The 19,679-nt window shown below is 16.4% G+C and overlaps 3 protein-coding genes across 3 annotated transcripts, besides 34 other annotated features; 1 reads left to right on the top strand and 2 right to left on the bottom strand. All coding sequences in view use genetic code 6, as the record gives it.

The window, feature by feature from the left end:
- Positions 1–370: 370 nt before the first annotated feature.
- Positions 371–438: a microsatellite.
- Positions 371–450: a microsatellite.
- Positions 376–438: a microsatellite.
- A 101-nt stretch (positions 451–551) lies between the features above and the next one.
- Positions 552–599: a microsatellite.
- A 428-nt stretch (positions 600–1,027) lies between these two features.
- Positions 1,028–1,060: a microsatellite.
- A 1,412-nt stretch (positions 1,061–2,472) lies between these two features.
- On the top strand, positions 2,473–3,863 carry IMG5_106460 (kinesin heavy chain, putative; the record flags this gene model as incomplete). Its single annotated transcript, XM_004035032.1, has 6 exons — positions 2,473–2,701; positions 2,778–2,851; positions 2,945–2,975; positions 3,017–3,142; positions 3,183–3,451; positions 3,504–3,863. Coding segments are annotated over 6 exons (1,089 nt in total), but the record flags the coding sequence as incomplete, so codon positions are not given.
- Positions 3,864–4,558: 695 nt separating this feature from the next.
- Positions 4,559–4,604: a microsatellite.
- A 305-nt stretch (positions 4,605–4,909) lies between these two features.
- Positions 4,910–4,963: a microsatellite.
- Positions 4,964–5,080: 117 nt separating this feature from the next.
- Positions 5,081–5,128: a microsatellite.
- A 115-nt stretch (positions 5,129–5,243) lies between these two features.
- Positions 5,244–5,299: a microsatellite.
- An 874-nt stretch (positions 5,300–6,173) lies between these two features.
- Positions 6,174–6,218: a microsatellite.
- A 518-nt stretch (positions 6,219–6,736) lies between these two features.
- Positions 6,737–6,770: a microsatellite.
- A 599-nt stretch (positions 6,771–7,369) lies between these two features.
- Positions 7,370–7,413: a microsatellite.
- An 83-nt stretch (positions 7,414–7,496) lies between these two features.
- Positions 7,497–7,588: a microsatellite.
- Positions 7,506–7,577: a microsatellite.
- Positions 7,589–8,522: 934 nt separating the features above from the next.
- Positions 8,523–8,594: a microsatellite.
- Positions 8,595–9,815: 1,221 nt separating this feature from the next.
- Positions 9,816–9,855: a microsatellite.
- Positions 9,856–10,578: 723 nt separating this feature from the next.
- Positions 10,579–10,635: a microsatellite.
- Positions 10,602–10,639: a microsatellite.
- Positions 10,640–11,818: 1,179 nt separating this feature from the next.
- Positions 11,819–11,862: a microsatellite.
- Positions 11,826–11,878: a microsatellite.
- A 172-nt stretch (positions 11,879–12,050) lies between these two features.
- Positions 12,051–12,113: a microsatellite.
- Positions 12,051–12,122: a microsatellite.
- Positions 12,059–12,182: a microsatellite.
- A 332-nt stretch (positions 12,183–12,514) lies between these two features.
- Positions 12,515–12,557: a microsatellite.
- Positions 12,558–12,721: 164 nt separating this feature from the next.
- Positions 12,722–12,774: a microsatellite.
- Positions 12,775–13,474: 700 nt separating this feature from the next.
- Positions 13,475–14,806, bottom strand: IMG5_106450 (pap2 superfamily protein, putative). Its single transcript, XM_004035031.1, has 2 exons — positions 14,407–14,806; positions 13,475–14,351 (listed from the first exon to the last, which is right to left on the bottom strand). The coding sequence occupies exons 1-2, from the start codon at positions 14,795–14,797 to the stop codon at positions 13,534–13,536; spliced, it is 1,209 nt and encodes a 402-aa protein (XP_004035079.1). The 5' UTR covers positions 14,798–14,806; the 3' UTR covers positions 13,475–13,533.
- Positions 14,355–14,399: a microsatellite.
- Positions 14,807–15,443: 637 nt separating the features above from the next.
- On the bottom strand, positions 15,444–16,860 carry IMG5_106440 (hypothetical protein; the record flags this gene model as incomplete). Its single annotated transcript, XM_004035030.1, has 3 exons — positions 15,444–15,806; positions 15,869–16,696; positions 16,738–16,860. The coding sequence occupies 3 exons, from the start codon at positions 16,858–16,860 to the stop codon at positions 15,444–15,446; spliced, it is 1,314 nt and encodes a 437-aa protein (XP_004035078.1).
- A 498-nt stretch (positions 16,861–17,358) lies between these two features.
- Positions 17,359–17,386: a microsatellite.
- Positions 17,387–17,655: 269 nt separating this feature from the next.
- Positions 17,656–17,690: a microsatellite.
- A 332-nt stretch (positions 17,691–18,022) lies between these two features.
- Positions 18,023–18,072: a microsatellite.
- A 1,076-nt stretch (positions 18,073–19,148) lies between these two features.
- Positions 19,149–19,186: a microsatellite.
- Positions 19,156–19,188: a microsatellite.
- A 112-nt stretch (positions 19,189–19,300) lies between these two features.
- Positions 19,301–19,353: a microsatellite.
- Positions 19,308–19,353: a microsatellite.
- Positions 19,354–19,572: 219 nt separating this feature from the next.
- Positions 19,573–19,628: a microsatellite.
- Between the last annotated feature and the right edge of the window lie 51 nt (positions 19,629–19,679).

Raw genomic sequence — 19,679 nt, 5'->3', positions numbered from 1 at the left:
TTATATAAAAAAAAAATAGAAATATTTATAATTTTAAAGAAAAAAAAAATGAAAACTATTATACAATATGGATAAAAATAAAAAATAAATATTAATAAATATATTGTTAAATAATTATAAAAAATAAATATATACTTCGATGTCATATAATATTTCAAAAAAAATTATTATTAATTAAGATATAATATTTATATTATGGACTAAAAATTTATTTTACTTTATTATTTCGAACTTAAAAAACTAAATTTTAATTATTAATTTTTAATGTTTTCAAATATATTGATAATAATTTAATAAAAAAATATTAATATTTAAATAATAATAATGTTTTTTTAAATTTAAAAAGTTTAAAATATAAAGTAAATTAAAAATATCTATATATATAAATATAGTTTTATATATATATATATAAATATATATATATATATATTATTATATTTATTTTTATATTTTAATAAATATTAGCTATTTTTTTCTTTTACAAAATATTTATTTATTTAATTATTAAAAAGAAAAAAGATATTTTATTTATAAATGTTAAATATAAATTTATATTTTTTCTTTATTATTATTTTAATATTTTATTTTTATTATTATTTGTTAAATTTCAATTAATTTAAATTATATACATATATTTTTTTTTTGTATTTAGTATTTAAACAATTTACTTATCGATTTAATTATTTTTTTAAACTATTTAATATTTTTCTTTTTAATGAATTAAAATATTTTATTTATAGTATTTTTATTTATATTTTAAATTTATTTAAATTTTTTATCTTTTTTTTATTATATAAGTAAATGTATTTTAAAATAAACATTACTTTTTATTAATAGTTATCAATTATAATAAATATTTTTTTTTATATTTTAAAAAATAAAATTCGAACTTTTTTTTTTTGAGTGATTTAAATTATTTATATATTAACAAATCTTTAAACATTTTATTTAAAAATAGACACTTGAATTCTTAATTTAGAAACTATTAGTTGTATATTTTTAAAATTTTAATTATTTAATCTAGAAAATTAAATAAAAAAATTATTAAAAAAAAAAATTAATAGAATTAAAAAGATAGCAATCATTTCTATTCTGTTTTTAACAATTTTATAGTTCTAATAAAGTTTTACCATATTAAATGAAAATCTTAAAAAGAATTAATAACATTGTCATAAGATAGATACTTTTGATAAATATGGGTTAGTCCAACGATTATGTTTTAGATACTGTATATATCAAGAAATATCATTAATCGTTAAAATTTCAGACTTATTATAAATAAGTAGATAACGATAATGAATGAATACCCATAATAATACTTTTCGATTATTCTAACTTAAATAAAAATCACTTATCTGCAAGAAATTCATTGAAAAATATTTGATTCATGCTTCTTGCGGATAATTATAATTAATGTTTAATGTAAAATTATTAACATAATACTTAAAATTAGATTCTTATTATCAAATTAATTATTGCGGTTCTAAATAAAATGTTAAAATCCCTATTCTCGCATTACAATCATATATTAAATACTGAATTTGTTTTATATATTAGCAGCATATTACAATAGAGCCTGAATTAGCATAGGCAGGATTGTGCTCGTAATCTAAAGACTACAGTTTAAGATCAAGCAATTTGCTTAAGATCAAGTAATTTTATGGGTAAATACATTTATTTATAAAATTAATTAAACTCTCGTTTTTCCGGAAAAGCATTTTAAGGATTTTCCATCTCTTAGTTTACTAAATTTTAAGAAAAAAAAAAAAATATGGATTCATGCAATTTATTTGTTTTAAAATTCACCTTTTTTGGTTTATTGGTATTCTGAATGATTTTTCTTCATTGGAATTAATACTAATATTTAAATTATGGTAAATAAATAGATTTTGTTGTCTTTTTAGTAATTAGTGTGTCAATAATGAATATGAAGCAGCATGTGATGGATGATAAGTTATGAAAAAATCGAATTCTTTGACTAAAGCAGGAGAATATACAGGACTATAGTCAAGATGCTTTAATACTAGTATCTTAAAAGATAAATAATATGCTTTTTGGCAATTTATATCTTGAAAATCAATGCTTTGTAAAAAATAATTATCTTGCAATTAAGCATACAATTAATGATAAGAGTGTTTTTATAGTAATTAAGTTAATGAAACAAGGTAAAAAAAATTCCTTCTGATTATATTAAATTCTGTAATAATTAATTTGCTTGACCAAATTTATGTTATGGAAAAGGAATTTGCACTAGTAATTATTTATATTTTTATTTTTCTTCTGTATTATTTTAATTTATATATTTTAATTTTAATAAAAAATAATTTTTAGTATATTACATAATAAATAAAATTTTTAAATTTTTTTTAAAAAATTAATTTAGTATTTTTATAATTTTTTTATAATACAAAGTAAATTTTCTATAATTAAATATTTAAAACATTAATTTTTACACAAAAAATAAAGCATAAAATGATCAACAATGATGATTCAGCAAACATAAGAGTTATATGTAGAATGAGACCATTAAATTAATTAGAAAAATCAACAGGGGGTGAATAATGCGTAGTGTATGACGATAAAAATATAACAATTACAGTTGGAAACGAAAAACCGTAAGAATTTACATTTGATAGAATTTTAGATCCTAATATTTGCCAAAAAGAAGCATTTGAAACTATTGCAATTCCTGTTATAGAAAGTTCTATTTTTTTAAAAAAATTGAATTTTATAAAACTTTTTTAACAATATTATAATATATAAATAAATAAATATAGGCGTTATGGCCGGTTACAATGGAACAATATTTTGTTATGGATAAACTTGCTCAGGAAAAACTTTTACAATGGAAGTAATTCATTTATTTATTTTGAAATTTATTCATAAAATACTTTTATTTTTTAAACACATTATTTTTGTTTAAATATTTGATTTTTAAAAAAAGGGTCCTGATAATTTTACAGAAGAAACAAAAGGTTTTTTTAATAAAAATAAATTATTAAGAAAATAAAAAAAGGTTTAATACCAAGGATGATGGAAAAAATATTCGATATAATTATAAATTCTAGTGAAGATTTAGAATTTTAAATACGAGTTTCTTTCATAGAAATATACAATGAAAAAATTGTGGATCTAGTAGACAGTAAAAAAAATACGTTAAAAAAAAAAAAAAAAAAAAAAAGCGAAGAAATCTAATCTTCAAGTCAAAGAAAGTAAAACAAAGGGAATTTACATATAAGATGCTTCGGAAATATTTGTTACTTCAGTCGAAGAAATGCGTGAAGTAATGAAAACAGGCTCATCGAATAGAACTTAAGCTGCAACAAGAATGAATGAGCGATCTTCACGGTCTCACAGCTTGTTCTATTTACAAATATTTAAAAAAAATACAAGTACAGATACTACTACCATAAGTAAATTATATTTCGTAGATTTAGCAGGAAGTGAAAAAGTCCGATTTTTTTTTAAAAAAAATAACTAAATAATATAATATAAAAAAAAAGTTAAGTAAAACAAATGTATCAGGCTAATAATTAGAAGAGGCTAAAAATATAAATAAGTCATTAACATGTTTAGGAATGGTAATAAATGCCCTAACATCAGGTGGAAAAGAACATGTCCCATACAGAGATTCAAAACTTACAAGAATTCTTCAAGAATCTTTAGGAGGAAATGCAAAAACAACTCTTGTAATAAATATTTCTATGTGTACATATAATGATAAAGAAATTTTATAAACTTTAAGGTTTGGGTTTAGGGCTAAAAGTATTAAAAATTAAGCTAAAAAAAACGAGGAGAAAAGTTCTAAAGAGTTATATACATTATTGGATTAAGCAAGCAATAAAATTAAATATTAAGAAGAAGTTATTTAGGCACTTTAGATTTAAATAATGGAAGAAGGATCTAATGGAAAAAAATTATAAGAAGGTGAGAGAAGAGGAAGTAAAATTTTAAATTTTTAAAATAATATAGGAGGATAAAGTTAATCAAAGAAAATTCTTTAAATACACCTCGAATATTTAAAATTTAAATAAAAATTCGAATAAGTAAATTAAATTAAATTAGATTTAGAGATTGAACTAATAAATAAATAAAATGAAAATTAAATAGTAATTAAGTATTTATATTATATAATATTTTATTTAATTAGATTTCGTTTTTAAATATTTCCAATTTATTTATTTTTTTTAAAAAAAAAGCTTAAAGATAATATAGAAGAATCTAAAAAATAACTAGAAGAATAAAATAAATACTTCCAAATTAATTTATAAAAAGAAAGACAAGAAAAATATATTATTTAGTAAAATTTGGCCTAGTTTTTAGAATAATTCGAATTGATTAAATAATAGTTAGACTTTTTTAATATAAGATAGAAATTTTTTGCAGATTAAAATGATGATGATGAAAAGTTTTGTAAAAATTCCTATATTGAATAATCACATAATATATTTTAAAAAATTAATTAATATATATAATATATTGATACTTTGAATGAAAATATTATTAAAAATGAATTACATTCTTATAAAGATTGTTTAGGGAATATTGAAGTATAAGATTTTTTTTATACTTTAAATATTTTTTTATTTATATTTTAATATTTTAGAAGAGCAAAAGTGATAATTTTTTACTGGAATAAGATTAAATTGATAATTCCTTTAAAGATTTTTTCGAAAAAAATGAAGAAATTCTATTTTAAACAGAAGAAAGTGTTGATAAAAGTAATATATTTGATTCTAACAAATATTCTTTTTCGGATGAAGTATATATATATATATATGTTAAAAAAAATATAAAAAAAATATAGGGCGATGTCGTTAAAATAGTGGAAGATATAGCAAATACAATAATAAATGAAAATATAGAGGGAAATTATGAGAAAAAATTAGAAGAATAGCTATTATAATTATAAGAAATCATACATAATTAAGGTAAGAAAATACATAATTTGAGTATAGAAAATGAACAATAAACAAATTAAATAAACATATTAAAAAATTAAATAAATTAAATTGTATTTAAATATTAATAAATTATTTCTAAATTGAAAAAATATTCTTTTGAAAAAATATAAGAGAATTAAAATTAAATAATTATTAAAAACTAAATTATTGTAAAAATAAATAATATATATTTTTTTAATTAAAAAATTATAAAATTAGAAAAAATAAAAAACTTAAAGAATTTAATTCGAATAAGAAAAAGAAAAATAAATTTTTGAAAAAAACGAAGAAATAACAAACTTAAAATAATAAATAAATTAATTAAAATAGTAAAAAAAATATATATAAAAAATAAAATAATTAAACTTCTAGGAATTCTCAAAATAAAGATATCATTAATAATATAGTAGATATATAAAAACAAAATGCAGAATTAATAAAAGATAAAAATATTTTATTTTAAAAACTTTAAAATTACAAAGTTCAAATAGATTAATAAATAGAAGAGAAATAAAATCACTATAAAAATAGTTAAGAATAGAACTATTTACTTAAAAATAGTCAAAATTAAATTATATAAACAAATCTTTAAAATAGTACGAATTCATTTAGTCAATAGAATACACTTAATAATATTAATTAATAAGAACTTAAATTATAAATAAATAATTTAATAAAACCATGTATTAGAGGAGGTAAAATATATATTTTTATTATTAGTTTATTTATTTTTAATATATTCTTTATTTACATATCTTTTATTTTATATGATATTTTATTAATCAAAATTTTAATATTCTATTTTTATATATAAAAATATTTTTATTTTTAAAATAGGAGGAGGAAACATATAAAATTTTTAAAAAAATAATTAACTACTATTTTAAATGCATTTAGATGATGAATATTAAATAAAGGATTAATTAATATTTAAAAAATATCTCTAAATGATAATAATAATATGAAATACAGGATTCTGAGGAAGATGATGAAGATGAAGAAGAAAATAATAATCAAATATATATAATTTCTAGCAAAGTATTAAAAATTTCTAATAAAAAATAATTTAGAAAACTAATTAACAGAATTAATAGATATTATAATAAGGTAAAGAGTTTATTGATTAATAAATAATCAAATATTATATAATAGGATAAAATAATTTTTTTATGATAATATTAATACTTAAAAAATAATACACTAAAATAAAAAATTATTATATTCACAATATTTTAATATTTATATGTATATTTTTACTATTTATATTAGATTTTTTTTAACATAAGAGTTTTTTATTTTTAGATTTTTAATAAATTAAAATTAATATAAAAAAATAAAAAATATTTATATTAAAGGATTTCATTATATACAAATTTAATATTTTTAAATATATTAAGTAAATATATTTTTTATTAAACTAATTAATACAAAAAACTTAAATATATATTGTATATATAAAGATAAACAATGCTCATAATTTTCTTTATATAATTTAGTCTAAATTTTAAATCATGATTGAATGCTTTTAATTTACTAATCCATAAAGTTAAATTAATTAAAATATTTTTAATTTCATAAAAGTAATATGTTTTTTTATTTCTTTTTAATATTAAGTTAATTATTTTAATGATTGAAATATTTTTAATATAAAAAAATATATATAAAAACTTTAATAATTTATTTCACCATAAAAATCTAAATAAGAATACAGAAATATTAAATTATTATAATTTTTTTTAATTTATATAGCATAAAATTAAAAAAATTAGATTTTATAAACAATTAAAAATATATTTTTATTAAATGGTATTTTTTATAAAATTGGTACTTAATTAACAAATTAAATCATAAAATTAAAAATAATTAATAATAACAAAAAAAAATATTAAAATATAGTATTTTTTTTTTTTTTCAATAAAATAAATAATAATGTATTTAAGTATTGATTAAAATAATATTGAATTTTTATCAGTTTTACATGACTTAAAATCCCCTATATCAAGTATTCAAGCTTCCATTAACCTTTTATAAAGTGAATAAAGAGAAATTATTGATCATATTAATTATTGCTAGGATTTTATGAATAATTTAATCAGTAGATTATTAAATTTATAAAAAAATGAGAATAAGACAAATATATAAAAAGAAAAAACTGATATAGACGCATTCTTAATAGAAATTGGAAAATATACTTAGAATTAAATTAAAAATAAAAATAAGTAATAGGTTGATTTTGATATTTTAGTCAAATAAGGTACTCCTTAATTTTAATCAGTTGATATAAAGAAAACCTAATAAATTTTAATGAATTTTATTGGAAATTCTATTAAATTTACTGATAAAGGCGCTATTAAATTAATTGTTTCTTTTATGCCTTTTTAAGATGAATTTTTAAAAGAATCTAATTTTTTAACAAATAAGGTAAATATTTTTACTTTTTTAATTATACTATTTTTTTTTTTTTAATTATTAAATTATAAATCTTTGACTTTTTAATATTCGAAAGTATTTATATTTTTAATAAAATATTAAAATAAAGCTAGATTGTAAATAATAAAAATTAAAAAAATATATATATATAAATTATTAGAAAAAAAAAAATATATATACATATATAAATTATTAGATAAAAAACTAAAAAAATAGATAGACATACAATTAAAGCCTACATAATAATTTAATCACATAAAATAAGCTTAAATAATGAAATTATAAAAGGAAACATTTTTAAACTTCAAACAAAATGTTTCTAATAAAGAAAATTTCTATTCTATTCTTAATAACCATAAAATTGGCGTCTCCAATATATACGATCACGAAAATTCTAAAAAAGGATTTCTCTAATTCGAAATAATCGACACTGGCTTAGGGATGGATGAATAAGAAATAAAAAGACTATTTTGTCCTTTTTAACAAGCAAATTCTTAAATAAAAGAAAAGCACGGAGGATATGGTTTAGGCTTATTTATATCAAAACAAATAGCGGAAAGTTTAGGTGGAAAAGTCGCTGTGTTTTCGAGAAAAAATCAAGGAAGTATTTTTATCAGTACAATTCAGACAGAAACTTAACCTATTACATAAAGATAGTGTTTTAATTCTTTTTCTACGACAGAATCTTTAGATAATAATAACGAAAATAGCCAAAGTCTAAAAAACATCCTTTTAGTGGAAGATGATGAATTTATAAGAACTATAATCGTAAAAACACTTGCAAAACACCAAATAAACGTAATATAGGCTGAAAATGGTCAAGATGGATATATAAAATATATTTAAAACTATTTAAACATAGATTTGGTAATTTTAGATAATTAAATGCCTTAACTTAATGGATTTGAATGTATTACAAAAATTAAATAAAGTAAATATTATAAATATGTGCCTTTTATTTGCCTTAGTGGATGCGGAGGAAATAAAATTTTTGAAGATGAATGTTTAAAGATTGGGTTTGATTATGTTCTGGAAAAACCTTTTGGTATAAATGATTTGTATAATAAAATTAAAAATATACACGATAAATGTAAATAATATAAATCAACATTCGAAATTATTCCTAAATGAATAAATAAATTTTTTTAAATATATAAATATTAATATATATATATATATATATATATATATATATATATATATATATAGATATAGATATATTTTATTTACATTATTTATACATTTCAGTTTTATTATAAAATAATATAATATTTTTATTTTCATATATTACGTATTAATTTTTTTTTAATTATAATCTTAATTTGCATTTTTATATATATTTTAAATTAATATAAAAAATAAAATTATATTTTATATAATTATTATATTTTAAATATTTTAAATTTGAAAATAACATATAATAAAATACTTTTATTGAAAATTTAAATATTAATTTATATAAGAATAAAAAATGTCATCTTAATAATAAATATATCAATAACTAATAACAAATTTTCTTTAAATTTAAACATCGATACAGAATATTTACATTCTATTATGATAATAGAATTTTTCTGGTAAACTAAAAATATTTAGATATATAATTATTCTATTTGTATATAAAATATTGTAATTAAGGTTATTTGTTTCATTTTTAACTATTTTAGTTGCTGTTTATAGAATTTTTGTTATGAAAGTAGATTGTCATTCCGAACAATAAGCTTTAAAGTAATAGCTGCCTTAAAAAAATGATTAAGAATGTAAGCAAATTTATTTAAAATATTAAACTGAAAATAAAAAAAAAGAGAAGATGAAAACATAATAAAATTAAGATAAGAATTAATAATAAAATAATCAATAATAAATATCCGAAGATGGAAACATTAATATTTAGATTTAATATGAAAATGAAGTTTAACCAAATCAACCAGTAGAAACAGAACAACAAAATATTTAAAAAAAATAAATAGAAGCCATTAATAATTAAATACAAGAAGATTAAAAAGGATTTCCATATCATTTTTGTAAAACTATTGATTATATGGTGGAAAAACATATAGTTATTTTAGTGATTTTTGTTTATCTTATTTAAAATTGGGCAAGTTATATATTTGCGACTATTTGTATTTTTTTCATTTCAATTTAATTAATTCTATTCAACTATCTTTATTTATTAGAAAAAATTGGAAAACCACATCTTTAAGGATTATCTGAATTATCTTATCATATTTGGATTATTGCACTTTTTGTTGGTTACTTTATACAAAGTTAAAAGATGAGTAGTATTCCATGAAAAAAAAATATTAAAATAAAAAAAAATGGTTTAAATTAGAAATCATTTTATTATTTAATAAAAATATACATTATTTTATTTTTATTAGGATAATTTTTTTTTTTTTTGATAATACTTATTTAATATTATATATAACTTTTTTTATTTATTATTTTTGAAAAAAAAATTATATTTTTTATAAATAAAATTCAATATTACTATTTTACACATTTTAATATTCACAATAAAAAAGTCTCAAATAAATATAAAAATTAAAAAAATAAAAATAAAACCATTAATAATGTTTATATAAAAATTATTCAAAAAAACCTTTAAAAATCCCATTTTAAATATTTAAAAATATAAATTTACAACATATGATCCTTATTATCTTCTAGGAGTTGATAAAAAGTCTGATTTCAAAGAAATAAAAAGGGCATATTTTCGTTTAATAGCATAATATCATCCTGACAAAAACCCCTCTCCAGATGCCAAAAAGAGATTTATTTTAATTAAAGAAGCTTTTGATGAAATAAAACGTTTAGAGGGTCAAGAATAAAAAATGTCATATGAATAACGGCAAAAACAGTCTGACGACGAACAATTTAAGTCCGTAAGACCTGAATAATAACGATATTAAGAAAATATAGATGATACAATAAAAATGGACTTTTAAGAATTTATTCATAAAACTCCAGAAGGAGAAGAATATAAGAATTTTAAAGAATCTTTTTAGAATTTAAATGATTTAAAAGATGAAAAATTCGAACCTATTGATGCTGAAATACCAGATGCATCAAGTATAATATTTTATAATAAAAAAATAAAATATATAAATATTAGAAAGATTTAATTTAGATTCACTTAAAAAAAGGATTTCCTTGTTGCCTGAAGATTCTAATTTTCTAATTTTAATTTTAATTGGATTATTTGTTTTTTTAATTACTTTTTTGTACTTTTTTTATTTAATTTTTTTATTTCACTTTTTTTTATTAGAGCTAAAGGAAATACAAAAGATATTTAATAAAAATAAGAAGTTGCAATATATCATATGTTAAATAAAGATAAATTAGAAGAATTAAAAGAAGATTATAATCCTTATGATGAATCATCTAGGAATTTAATAAAAAGTTAAGAATATAAATAATTCATTTAAAAATATTAATAAAATTTACAATCAAATAAAACTTATCCTTTAATTAAAGATTATAAACCTTTAGGTTAAGAAAAAAGTTAAATTAAAGAATTTGATGATGAATGAATATATTTGTTTAATAATATTTTTTTTTTTTTTTTCTTAATTTTCAATAGAAAGTTTATTTATTTTTTGAAAAAAAGCAAACTATTAAATAATTTAATATTTTTTTTGATTTAAAAAAAAATAAATAAATATATAGTAAGTGTATTATTTATTGTTTCAATTTATTTTTAGTCTTTATAAAAAAAATACTTATTTTTTCTCTAATTTTTTTATATAAAAATAAAAAACTGTAAAAAATATTAGTTATATGTTACGATTTATTTCATACTATAGTTATATTAAAATCAAAATAACTATATTGATTGAATACCAAGAACTAAAATATTTTAAAATCCAAAAAAATTATGTAAACAATCATTTCTTTATTAAATAAATAAAGTGCGTATATAAATAAATACTTTTTGTAATTTTTTATCTGTTGTTTTATTTTAAAAAAAACCAATAAGCAAAAAAATAGGTAAATCATTAACTATTTTTTTCAGTCTTTTTTTTATTTGAAGTTAATTGACTTTTTAAAAATAAATAAACAAAATAATCCATAGATGTGTTTAATAAATAATAAATTAATTATAAAAAATAATTGATAGTTTTTATAATAAGTTTAGGATTTTAATTGGTTAAAAACAGATAAATGAAAATCAAAACCAAATTGCATCAAATAATAATAAAATCTGTTCCATATTTACAAAAATTGACTCATATTAATTTAGTTTAAACCGAAATTTATAAAATATTAAAAGTATTTATTATAAACTAAAAAATTTTTAATTAATTTATTTAAAATAAAATTATTTAATCGAATTTGGAGCAATTTAATATGAAAATAAAAATAATTTTTCGCCCGCCTTATAAATATAATAATTTAATATGCATTATAACATATAAAAAGAGATAAAATACGCCAAAAATAGGTAAATTTAAATAATAAGAAATTAAATAATAATAATAAAAAATTATATAAAATATTAAAAAGGTGGAATATAAAAAAAACACCCTTACAATTTTTTATTATAATAAAGCTAATACCTTAACGAAAAGTTGAAAATTTTTTTTTTTTTTCAAATATAGGAATACAGTATATGGTGTATTAATTAATAAATATTAAAAAGTGATTAAAATTAAAAATAGTACTTTCATATATTTTTATAAAAATATATATAAATTTATATATAAAAATATATTTAAATCAATAAATATAAAATTATATTTATATTTAAAATCACATATAAAAATATTTATAATAATGCATATAAAATTATTATTTATTTTAATATTTTTAAAATATAGATCTAGTTTATTATTCAGAAGTTAATAAAAAGCTTTGGATATTATGTGAATTCAAAATTTGAAACTAGTAAACATAATAGGTTTTTGTATAGATCTAGAAAGTCTTTAAGGAATGCATTATATGGACAAGGAGATGGAGAAAATTTAATCCCTTGTAATTTCGGAATATATTAGTTTATTATGACTTACTGAAATTGCTAAAGTAATATTAGTATTTTATAATAATTTTTAACACAATATTTTAAATAAAAAACGCAATCATTAAAAAATTTATATTTATTTATTATAAATAATTTTTTTTTTAATAAAAAATTAATGTTTAAAATTAAAATTAAAAAATAAAAAATAAAATAGAAAAAATAAATTCTTTTGATTTATTAAATATTTTTATAAGTTATGGTTTTTTTTTTTGAATGTATTTAATAATTAAATTAATTGAATTATAAAAAAATAAAAAGTTCATAATTGTATTTCTAAGTAAAAATATAATAAATTTAATAAAAATATAATTATATAAGATACAGATCTATATTAAAAATAATAATGAAATTAATAATATATATTTAATATTAAATAATATAATGCAATAAGAATAAGAAATATCAAATTATTTTTATTTTTTAAAATTATAAAAATAAAAATAAGTTCTTAAAAAAAATGAAAAACTTGATAATATAAATTAAAAAATAATATATTTAATATAATAAATATTTTTTTTTTTTAATAAAAATAAAGAATAACTCTAAAATAAATTAAAACTGAATATATTTTTAGATTTGATTATACTTAATTAAAGATTCTTAATAATTTAAATAAAAAATATCTTTTAAAGTATTATAACTGATTTAAGATTTTAAATAAATAATAATCTTATAAATCAAGAGTTAAATTTGACTAATATAATGAAAAACTCATATAAAATTATGAATTATATTTATTTCAAATATTAATTTTAAAAAAGTAATTTTCATTATTAAGATTTTTAGTAATAAATATAATATTTGATAGAAAAATATTATATAAAAATTTTAAAAAAATGAAAAAATTATTTATTAATAATTAATTATATTATATAATTTAGATTTAATTAAATTTAAAAAAAATATGATATGATAATAATAATACCTAAATTAAAAAAAATATATATTAATTAAAAAATAATATTGTTTTTTCTAAATAAAAAAAAATATATATTATTAGATATTAAGATATTAAATATAATTTTATTTATTATTGTAAAATATTTGATTAATAAAATTTTTTTTTATCAAAGAAAATAGATATGATTTTATTTTAATATATAGAAAAACAAATAAATATATAATTATTATATATGCTTTTCATTCTTTTTTTATTTTTTTTCCTTAGTCAGCTTAATAAATTAAAGGAAATATAAAAATTATTATCAAAATGGAAATAAATCCTCCTATAACCATTGAATAATATTTATCATAAATAACCGGCATATCCACAAACCTTCCAATATTGTAAACATGTGTAAATATCAAAAATATGAAAATAAAAATAAACATTACTAAAAAAGCCTTCAATAAATTACTTAAATTTAAAATATTATTATGAGTTTTTTTATTTTCTTCTTAAATTCTATAATCTTCTAAAATAAGTTTTCTAGTTTTATCCAATAAAATAAGACCATATAAACAACCAAATCCAAATGAAATAGCCGCACATCCCCTGAAACAAGCTTTATAAAACTTATTATATTCCTTCATATTAGGACATTAAGTTAATACATTTTACACCCAAAGTTCGGGTACATCTTTTTCTAAATATTAGTAAATAAAAACTGGTACTTAGATTGCTAAAACAAATCCAAAAAATAATCTTATGAATTTTTTAACTTTAGAAATTTTAGTATTTCTCAAAAAGTTAAATACATGTTCCACTAAATCATTACATTATAAGAGGTAAATCAAATATATATAAATCCCAAATACAGTTCCTAAAAGAACCTAGTTAAAAGAATGTACACCTAGAAAAATTCTACAAAAAACAATCGATACTTACAAAAACAAGAAAATACCCAAAAATAAATACTTGCAAATATTTACTAAAGACTTGTTTTTACTAAATTTGACATCATTATATATATCAGTTAGTAAAATACCATAAAACATCCACACGCATGTTGCATGTCCTATTTTTTATTATATAATAAATTTTTTTATATATATATTAATAAATTAAAATACCTGACGGATTTCCAAAATCAGCATAACATTCATAACATTTAATTTCATTATCAACAAAATATGGACGAGGATCATTCATTAATATTTTGAAGAAAAGAAGCATATATAAACCAAAAATTTAAAATAATAATGTTTTAACAGCTTTATATTTATTGCTGGTTATACTTATATAAAATACACTAAATAAAGCACAAAAGTCTGGTTTTATAAGTAAAGCTATAAATTAGTTGAATTTTATAAAATAATAGGTGGAAAAGTTCTATTAAATATATTTTATAACAGGTAGGGTTATAGGAAATAACTTTTCTCTTAAGTAGAAATAATCAAAAAGCACGTAACTTATAAATAATAAATGGATTAAATATATTATAAAAGTCTTGAATACTTCCATATTTTTATTTATTATTTAACTTTTATAAAATTGTATATTTTTATTTGACAGATATATGTGATTTTAATAATGTTCTTATTAAATACATGGTTATTTTTTTAATTAAAAGTTTTAGTTTTAAATTAATAATTTATGGATAAAATAAAAATAATACTAACATATGAATAAATTTTTTTTTTAATTTTTTTATGTATATTTATTTTTATTTTTTATATAATTTAATCAATAATAATCTGATTCTAATTCGTATTCAGATTCACTATTTAAAGAATGTTAACATTTTTTATCTAAATATTTATAAATATCATCCATATACATATCCAAATAAATTTTCTATTAAATTTTTTATGCAATTCTAAATAATAATAAATTTATTGTTTTTTTTTTTATTATAATATAAAAAATATACCTTTTTAAAGGATAACTAAAGATTTCTTTAACTTTATGCAATTATTTAAAAATAGCTTTTTCTGTTTTACTTTCTACTTTTTCTTCTTAACTTAAGTTTTATTAATATTCTTGTTAAAATTAATCAATCATTTTTCTAATTTAATTTTTAATTTGATTTTCTTGCTCTTCCAATTTCACATTTTTAGTCATAAAAATAAAACTTGCTCTTATAAATTTTAAGTGTTTTTTAATACTATCAAAAAATTTAAGTACAACTAAAATTAAATATTAAAATATTAAAATAATTAATTTTAATTAAATTAAAAAAAATACTATAAGAATAGAATGGATATATAAAAACAAACAAGCCAACAATTAAATAAACTAAATATTATTAATCTTCTTCCGAAAATACATAATTTTTCAAAATAAAATACAAAAAAATATAATAAATCCAAAACCAAACAGGTACCAAAATAAGTCCAAAGGAAAGTTTATAAGATGCTACCACATCCAAACATGGAGAAGGCCATCCTTAAGCTTCTTTAGCTCTTGCTTATTCAGCTTTATACCTTAAAAAATAACCTATAGGTGCATTTGAAATAATACCAGGGAAAGACTAATTATTTTTAATAATAAAAAAAAAACAATATATTAATATATTAGTTTTTTTTCTTTTACAAATAATAAAGAAATCATAATTCTAAAAACAGAATAAAGAATTCCTAAAATTCCCAAAAAATATCCCTTTTTGAAATCTTTAACAGTTTCCTCATCTGTCAAAGAGAAGCTATCCATAATTTAATTATAATTTTTACACTAAGCCATCAACTACAAAAACTCAGGATGTGATTTAATATTTCTATATCCATTCATAAACTATTTTGAAAGTAGATGAGATTTATCCTTTTATTCATAAGATTAAACATAAAGTCTTTTCGCTAATAAAATAGCCTATATTTCTGATGTATTTTTTGCTGTATAAACTACTTATCTCATCCTACTTTCAATTTCCATTATTAAAGTAGATATAGCCTCCCTTTTATTAGTCTAATATAACTCTACTAATTCATAAGGAACTTCAAATACTTATCCATATTCGATTGTTACTTTTGATCTAAAACGATGTCCTTTAAAATAATTTAAACCACAAGGTACAATATAAACTTTATTTCTATATTTTTACATTGAGCCTAATGCCATAATACATACACCAGCTTTTAAAGGAAACAAATCAGTAGAATCATGAGAAACACCTTCTGGGAATATTCCTATACATTGTTTTCTACTCAGAGCTTTCCATACATATCCGAATAAACGAGACTAATCTATTTCTGGACATATTTTGAAACTTTCATTTATATTTTCGAAAGATTCTAAAACTCCTTCATATGTTAATTTTAACTCGATATCATTTATGACTTCTTGGACTCTTATTTATTCCTAAATTATTTTTAAAATTATTTAAGTCCCTTTATTGATTTCTTATGTAAATTACGTATTTTTTCCCTTTTTTTTTTAATGAAAATATAAATTTTAATTTTTTATACTTTCATTATATTGTCTTTTATCTCTATTATTTAGCCTTTTCCTAATTTGGCTAAATCACGGGGTCTTTCTACTGGTATACAACCTTAAAATTTAGCTAAAGTGCCATGTAAAAGACGTCTCATACTCTAGTTTGGAAATAATAAAAAGAAAGATTTATTTTGTTTATGTAAAAATATTAAAATATTTTTACTGATGCTGCCATTATAAAACGAACTTTTCGACTGGCTGTAGAACCTATAAGCTGAATTTTTTAAAAAATTAGAATTATTTAGTAAAAAAAAAATATTATGAAAATAAATATAAAAAGAAATAATTGAATATTTTATATTTTTTTTACTAATGCGTCAATAAATTAATTATTATGATTTCCACATATTATTACTGGGGCATCCTTTTTTTTATGATTATTAAATACTAATGATTATTTATTTAAAATAAAATAAAAAAAAATATTACTTTAGGAATATTTTCTTGTCCAATTATTAAGATTTCTCTGAAAAATATGTTTGTTACAATTCTTTATATAAATAATTATTTTAAATAAATAAAATAATATTTTAAAATACTTATTAAAATAGATACTACATAATTCTTAGAACCTTTGCATCGAAATTATAACAATTTTTTTTTATTTTTTTTTATTTTTTTAGATTTTATATATTTTACAAAAACAATATAAAATTATAAATATTCACCAAAAATAAAATACTATAAAATAAATAAATAATTATTTACAAATAAAAAAAAATAATCCTAAAAATGAATACTATATATATTTTTTATTTATCAAAAATAATATAACGATTATTCTTAATTTTAAATTAAATTTAACATCATTTTCATTTTATATTTAATAACCTTAACTATTCTAATGACTAAATACATTAAATTTAAACTATTATTTCATATTTTTATTCATAAAACAAAATAAAAGAAAAAAAAACAAAATAAACCCATTTATATAATATGCTAGATTAAATCCATAAAATTACAATATAAAAATTTCAAGATAAAAAGCCGCCTATTATAATTGAACAAAATTAAAACTTTTTATGAAAGCAGTAAAATTTCTTTAGTAATAGAATCTTTATACGAAATTAATAAATTTTAAAATTTTAAAGCTAAATAAATAAACAACAACAAATATTTTTATTCATATACTACCCATAAAACCCAATAATTTAATAGAAAAAAAAAAATTTTATCAATATTTATAATTTTTTAAAAATAAAGGAATTAAAAATAAAAAATTTTGAATACATAAGCTAAAAATGATTATATTTTTATTTATAAATATTTATTATGATTTTATATACATATTTTTAATATATTTAATATGTAAGCAATAAGCACTTTCCAAAAAATAATGAAAGTTCTTACAATTAGCATATATTGAAATTACTTTTTATATTAAATATTGACAAGGAATATCCTAAACTATTAATACTAGTAATAAAGCAATTAATAATAAAGAAATGAATTTAGTGTTTTTAAATTTTATGTTTACGAAAATAAGGAAATTAAATTTTTTATTAAAAAAATGTTTTTGTAAGTTAATGTACTTTAAATTATTTAAAAATAAAATATTTACAAGCATTATTATTTTATATAAAGAAATGCATATTATTTATTATTTTATAAAAATAAATATTTTTATAAAAGAAAATATATAATTCAACCTTTTTACATAAAAATAAAAAATTATAATTAATTTAAAAATAAATGATATCATAATATTTTTTTTTTCATTATTTTTAAAAGCATTTCATTTTTTTAGATCTTGATTAAGGCATATTTTATGCCATATCTTATTCATAATTTTTTTTTTTTCTTCTTTTGATAGAGTTTTTTTCTATTTTTTAGGAACTTTTTATTATTCAATTGGTTCTAATTCTTCACTAGATTCTATAGCTTATTATCTTTATTAATTTCTTATTATAATTTTTTCTTCTCTTAATTTCTTTTCTTTAAAATTCAATCTTTTTTATTTGATTTTCTATTTCTATCATCACATTCTTGTATTAGTTCAACTTCCATTTTAAGTATTTTTAATTTTCCTTATTTTTAATTAATTTAAAGATTAAAAATATATTTTAATTATGTAAGCAATTTTTTTATATTTGAAATAAAGATATCGAAAAAATACAAAATTAAACTTGATTATATTAGCATTAAAAAATTAGTATATAAAGCTTTTATTTTATTACATTTTATTAAAAAAATCAAGGGATAAATTGATTTTAATTATTTTTTAAATAAATTATAATATTATTATAAAAATAATATAAAATACTTAAATATACAATATTAAATTCCGTAATTCAAATTAGGATTTGAACAAGTTATTTGCAATTAATTTTTTTTAACATTTTTTATATTAAAAATGATAAAAAAGATATAGCTATTTTATAATTAAAAAAATAAAATTATAAAATTAAAATATAAAATAATCATATAATATCAATTTATTTAAAATAATTAATTAAATTGTAGTAAATAAGATAATATCTATATATATTTTTTAATTATATTAATGAATATATTTCGTTAATATTAAAACAAAAAATATAAAACTAAAATTAAAAAAAATTAAAATTAAATTAAGTTAAAATTAATACTTTATAAAAAAAAATCACATATCAGATAATAAGTAAAAAACAAATAAATTAATAAATATATTACTATTTATTTATAAAAAAAGAGAAAAATAAATCTAAAATAATTGAAATTATTTATATTTAATTTATTTTCAATTTTATTTGTTATTATTAAATTTTTAAGTAAAAAATATTTTATTTTCTGTAATACTTCTTTAATATCTATTGTTAAATGTGTTATTATTATTATTATTATTATTATTATTATTATTATTATTATTATTATTATTATTCAAATTAATACTATTGCTTATATTATTGTTTGTATTTATATTACTATTTCC

This window comes from Ichthyophthirius multifiliis, assembly GCF_000220395.1.
Source record: "Ichthyophthirius multifiliis unplaced genomic scaffold scaff_1120509250879, whole genome shotgun sequence".
Classification (NCBI taxonomy): Eukaryota; Ciliophora; class Oligohymenophorea; order Hymenostomatida; genus Ichthyophthirius; species Ichthyophthirius multifiliis.
Note: the sequence above shows the minus strand (reverse complement) of the source record. Positions and strands in the feature narration are given on the sequence as shown.